This window comes from Nicotiana tabacum, chromosome 20 (assembly GCF_000715075.1).
Source record: "Nicotiana tabacum cultivar K326 chromosome 20, ASM71507v2, whole genome shotgun sequence".
NCBI classification, from domain to species: domain Eukaryota; kingdom Viridiplantae; phylum Streptophyta; class Magnoliopsida; order Solanales; family Solanaceae; genus Nicotiana; species Nicotiana tabacum.
Genome location: NC_134099.1, coordinates 20,208,299 through 20,214,576, shown reverse-complemented (window position 1 = coordinate 20,214,576; position 6,278 = coordinate 20,208,299). Strand labels below are relative to the sequence as shown.

At 33.7% G+C, this 6,278-nt stretch overlaps 1 protein-coding gene across 1 annotated transcript; it reads right to left on the bottom strand.

Annotated features, from left to right (window-relative positions):
* Positions 1 to 740: 740 nt before the first annotated feature.
* LOC107780385 (uncharacterized) lies at positions 741 to 2,807 on the bottom strand. Its single transcript, XM_016600907.2, has one exon. It carries the CDS (start codon positions 2,233 to 2,235, stop codon positions 1,147 to 1,149), a length of 1,089 nt encoding a protein of 362 aa, XP_016456393.1. The 5' UTR covers positions 2,236 to 2,807; the 3' UTR covers positions 741 to 1,146.
* Positions 2,808 to 6,278: the final 3,471 nt, after the last annotated feature.

The window sequence follows — 6,278 nt, the reverse complement described above, 5'->3', positions numbered from 1 at the left end:
ATAATGAGTGAATCTCTTCTTTAAGCATGAGATAACAACACTCCTACATAGCAACTCACAATGACACTGGAATTCATTAGTTTCCAAGAAAAAAAAAGAGCAGCCCAGTGTATAAAGCATCCCATGTTCATGCAGGGTTCGGGGATGGATCACACCTCAAGGGATGTGATTTAAACAGCCTGCCCTAATGCAAGCATTAGTGGCTACTTCTCGAGTCCGTGACCTATAGGTCATACGGAGACAACTTTATCATTGCTCCAATGTTCAGCTTCTAACTCAAAGAAATCATCACAATCTTTAATGAGTTGTCTCACTTTCTGTAGGATTCCATATAATTGTACTATTATAGAGACTTGTGGATCCACAACCAGACTAAATATGAATAGCAAGTTCTGTTTCTGAAACTTCATAGATAATAAGCTGCCAGTTTTTGTCACATCTGAATTGAACACTTGAATGCCAGACTACTATTGACATTAGTGAGAACAATTGCTTGCTAATTATCAAGTTATAAAATGAAATCATCACTTATTTTTGAACCTTCAACCTGAGCCCTCAATTTGCTTCAGAAAATTGTTGGGAAAATGACATTGTATAGTCGCTCTCAGAATAGCAACCGAAAAAAATGTATATATACATTTTGTATGTTATACGACAGAATGAACAATGTTGTTTCAAGAAATTGATAGCAGTTACTAGTGTCATTTAGCAAAACATAAAATGCAAGTGAAGCAGAGGAAAAACAGAAAAGTTACCTAAGTGAAAGCTTCTGTAAATCATACAGATTAGGACAGACAAAAGTAACTCATAAAATAAAATTCAGAGTACCTTTATCATTATGAATGATGAAAAGAATAGTACATGTTTAAACTTATGATATCTTGATACAACTTTTTTGCCTGATGATTCTGTGTCAACATCCTCTCTCTCTCTATATATAGATGATCAAGTAGCTGGAAATGTTAACACCGCGCAATGTATCCCCTATCAATAAGTACTTTCTCCAACAGGACTTCGACACAATTTCTCATTTTCCCACGAGAGGCACGAATCGAGTACAAAGAAACTTTCACATATCAATTCCTTCTTCTCATAAAGAACTTCAAATAGCTTTACAATCCATAAAATTAGCTTTCGAACATGTTGTTATTGAACTTCTTCTAATGCTGAAGAAATTGTCAAGGCTTCTAATACAGGCAAACTTTCTTCATTTGATGCTTCCATTCTATATGATTTACAACGGAAGTAGAAAACAGTACTCATCATAGAGTCAACAAGCATCACAAATGAATACATTATTACCAAAAGTGGCCCTTCCCATATTCTTGAAGATTCATTTCCATAGCTTAGTATCTTCACTCTATGCTCAAACAATCCCTCCACAAATGCCATCCCAATAGTCGATCCGAGAAATATCAATAGCCCAACTTGTGTTTGCCCCTTGATGAGAGAACTAGACCGAAGCAATGCCTGCGCTCCAGAGTCATCCTCCAACACAGATATCACAATAGCAATATTGCAAATGATCATAGCATTTGCTAAAATTATAGAGAAAATCATCCCAACTATCATCGCGGGGTATAAAATCAAGTCAGGAGGGAACCCCATTACAGAGAAAGCACTGCTCACTGCCACAAGAAGTACAATAAACAACACGAGACAACCAGAAATCACCATACACACCCACATATAAGTCATGACGATGCGCTTCCAAATCTTTGTAACAATAACATAAAACTTTCTAGTGTCGAAATTCTTCCTCGAGTACGTGCAATCAACAGAGTATACTATAGCAGCTTTAGACAGGAGCAACAAAGTAGCATATAAAGGAAAACACATTGCAGCTGAAATCACCATTTCAGAGAACTTTTGACAAGACTGTTTGATAAAGGGCTTAAGTGGAAGCCCACTGGACTTAGCCAAAAGCAATAACCTAATTGTCAGTTTCTTCACAATAGATTGATCAACTAAAACATTAGATAAAAGAACAGCAGAAACAGGACAAATTAACAATGTAGCAATTGACAAGAAACCTATAGGATTGTACCTAAGAATCCTCACAGTTTCCTTTAAAATCTCCAATGCATCCATAGAATGATCAAAATGCCTATCCTGGTAATCACCATTATGATCTGTGGACTCCAATTGTGAATCTTGATAATCCGGGTCATGGTTTTTTTCCTTATTTAATACAACTGTGTTAATTCTTGGACTCAGTCCAGTAAAAGCTTCCATTTTTCACCAACCCCAATTACTCTTGTCAAATTTTTCGCAAAGCCAACAAACTAAATTCTGAATTCCCATGTCAGATCTGCATATCTCTGTCTCAAGAGTCAAGACTCAAGATTGAACGAATAACACGACAGAGGCGGATCCAGGATTTAGAGTCCGGGAGTTCCAAACCAGTACAATCTACTATATATATAGTACATTTTCTTAAAATTAATTTGCATATATTGCTCAGTACAGGTTCAAATTGAACGGCACTGCCTCGTTAAACGAGTAGTGCACATGAAAACCACAGACTCAAAGAAAAAGAAGTGAAGAAAAGTGGCACAAAGAAGCTGATCAAGGTCAGAAGAAGTGCACGCAGAAGGGGAGGAGGGGGGGGGGGGGATAACGTGAAGGGAGAGAAAGGAGAATGGCGTGAGAGGGTAATGGGGAGTTAAGAAGAAGAAGATTCGAAAGTGAAAGTGAGATTACAAAGAGACTGAGAAAGGAAAGAATTTTAATAGTGGAGAGAAGAGAATTTGGACTTTAGATTTGGCTTCGATTCTTGGAATTACGTTATTTAGTTGTTAAAGGCAAAAATGGTGGATGGTATGCGTACGCCATGCGTCCCTTTACATTATTATTATTTGACCATATATGCATGCAACACGTGCTAGGTTCCCCCTTACATAATATTTTTTGAGTATTTTTTTCCCACTAGCTCCATGCAAAATTTCTACTTTTGATAAAACATAGGTTATTGTAAAAAGAAAATAAAATCATCTTGGCCAAGAACAAGAATAAAAAATTACAATAACAACAACAACAACAATAAACAAATAAACTAGTGAATTCCCACAGTTAGGGTTTGGGGAGGACAATGTGTATGCACACCTTACCCCTATCCTAGGAGGGCATAGATCTTATTTTCGATAGACCCCCGGCTAAAAAAAATATGAAAAAAAAGCAGTGGCAACAAGCAGTAACAACAAGAAGAAGATATTAAGAATACTGAAGCAAAAGATAACAATCAAATAGTAAGTAATAGTAGCAATCTACGAATAAGAAGATACCATACTTACTAATACTAGCAGTATAGGAATAAAAAAGGAAATAGCTAGACTGCCTACTAATCATCTACCCTAATCCAACTTTCATACCTTACTATCAAGCGTCATATCCTCGTTAAGCTTAAGCTACACCATATCCTGCCTAGAAGCCGTTTGGATTGTCTTAAAAAAGTGACTTTTCAGCAGAAATAGCTTTTAAGACAAAAAAATAAGTTGGGTTTGCCCTGCTTCTAGGGGTGTTCATTGTTCGGTTTGAGTCGATTTTTCCCTAAAAAGAAACCAAACCAAGTAAGTCAGTTTTTTAATATTGGAACCAAATCAAACCAATTAAGTCGGTTTTTTATCGATTCCGTTTTTTTTGTTTTTCGAGTTTTTTGGTTATTTATCGGATTGTTTTCCTTAAAATATGAGACATACACTACCAAACGCATATTCCGACGACTACATTTTCAATATAACACTATCAAATCAATTGCTCTTTGAGAAATATATCATTTACCAAGATATGTTGATGATAATTGAATCAAATAGTGATAGATAATTTAAGTACTCAATTAAAAATCGATTATTTTTAAGATGAAATAAATTCTTATACTTCGCAAAGAAAACTGCCAATCAAATTAGAATGTAAAGGCAAATAATTAGATCATTATAATAGCAAAGAACTAGACTAAAAATATAAATGACTAATATGTACCATAAAATTTAAGAAACTTTATATAAGAATATACACACACACATATATATATATATATATATATATATATATATATATATGTGTGTGTGTGTGTGTGTGTGTGTGTGTGTGTGTGTGTGTGTGTAATAATAAATTTAAATAGCTACTTTTATAGTCGGGTTGGTTTGATTTTTTTTCGGTTATTTTTTGGTTAAAATCAAAATCAAACCAAATTTGACCGGTTTTTAAAATTTAAAATCAAAGCCAAACCAAACCTATAAATTATCGATTTTTTTGGTCGGTTTGGTTCGGTTTTCGGTTTTGTTTGGTTTTTCGGATTTTTATAAACACCCTACCGACTTCTTGTGTTTGGCTTGTTTTAAGTAATTTTTAACTTATTTTAAGAATTTTTTTTGCTTTTGCCAAATACTAAAAAAATTTAAAAAAGTCTTAAAAGTTGATTTGACTAATCCAAACACCCTCCTAATCATTTATCCCTTAGTACTTCCTCTTTTCCTTTCCCCTGTTCCCTGTCCCACTGTAATACTCCATGAAGTGCTTTCTCTGATTATAAGAAAGAAAAAGGAAGAAAAGAAGAAGAGAAATTAGAGTATTTTTGTTATTTAGCCAAGGTATAAAATTTAGTACTACATTGTAGGAAAATTAGTGGGGCATTTGTATCTATACCCGTTTTTTGGGTCACGTTTTAATTTGTGTTCGTTTTGCAAAAAAAATTGCAAGCGTACCCACATTTTCGTGTAACTTCAGCATACGAGGTTGAAGTAGCAAAGGCAATCACGCAAAACTTCAGCATTCTAGTAGACGGGCCTGAAGTAGCAAATGTGCTGAAGTTTTTGTTTTTTTAATTGCTGAACTTAAGCATAGTAGCTGAAGTTTTGTTCTCTATTTGCTGAAGTTTTTGTTTGTAATTGCACTAAATAAGCTGAAGTTTTTTTTTGTCCTGGATTCATTAGTTTTGTCATTAAGCTTTTTCAAAAACTTCAGGAGAAGATGCTGAAGTTATTTAGTTCATTTATAAAAATTTCAGCACTAAATAAGCTGAAGTTTTTTTTTTGTCCTGGATAAACTTTTTCAAAAACTCCAGTAGAAGATGCTGAAGTTATTTAGTTCATTTGTAAAAACTTCAGCATTAAAATATGAAGATTTTTTGTACTGGATTCATTAGTTTTGTCATAAAGGTTTTTCAAAAATTTCAGCAGAAGATGCTGAAGCTATTTAGTTCATTTGTAAAAACTTCAGCACCATATAAGCTGAAATTTTTGAAAAAGCTTTCTAACATACTAGATAAATAATCAGATTGCCAACAATATCCAAATCATAAATATTGGAAACAATAAACGTGAAAAGAACGGAATTATCATTGTCTACTAACTTACGTAAGTGGAAATATTCACAAATTATTGTCTACTAATTTACGTGATTATTTATAATTTATTTTTAAATAATCTGATAAATATATTTATGACAATCATCCCATGAACTGAAGTTTCATAGCAGCACTAACAGCATCAGAAGAAAGAAGAAGAAGAAGAAGAAAACGAAGGAAAAGGAGGAGGAGAAATAGGGCTGAAGTTGTTTAAAAAGTGGGTACAAATTAAAACTTAAAAAAAAAATTGATATAGGTTAAATGAGGGCGACCAAATAGGGCACCCGTACATTTTTACAAAACTAGTAGAGTACAAAAGAGGCTATACTTAAAATATTTAAAAGTCAATGGAATCATATGCGACGAATAAATATAAAGGGGCTACTAACTAAGGGCAACCTATTAAAATGAATAGCGATGTGAAAGTTTTACTTTTTTGATATTGGGATCATCAAAATTTATGTGGATGGTAAACTTTGTATTAGTGAGTAAAAGTAAGCTTTTAATTAGAAATGTATTAGTACTATGTAACTTAAATTTCAAGATTATATATATTAATAAGAACGGAAAAAGGTAAAAAATACTTCTTTACTATGCAAAAAAATTATTTATACTCCCCGTTATACTTTCAATTCAATATTACCCTCGATGTTATAAAATTGATGAAAAAATACCCCCTCTGTTAGTGTCCTTCATTATGACCAACACTATTTACGTGGCTTGATATTTTATAAACTTGGACGCCACGTGACCTGCCACCTCATTACCACCTCCAATCCCATTTTACCCTCTTCCCCGCTTCTTCTTCTACTACTATCTCCCCCTTTACCCCAACCATAACAATAACCATATCCTCCTCCATGTATAGCTATCCTTTCATATACTTTAAGAATATCCAACATTTTTTCACAAAGAAGCATTGCGTCTTCCCATC

Bases quoted from the DNA above. Each gene is read 5' to 3' on its own strand.
- LOC107780385 (XM_016600907.2), bottom strand. From the start codon at position 2,235: ATGGAAGCTTTTACTGGACTGAGTCCAAGAATTAACACAGTTGTATTA.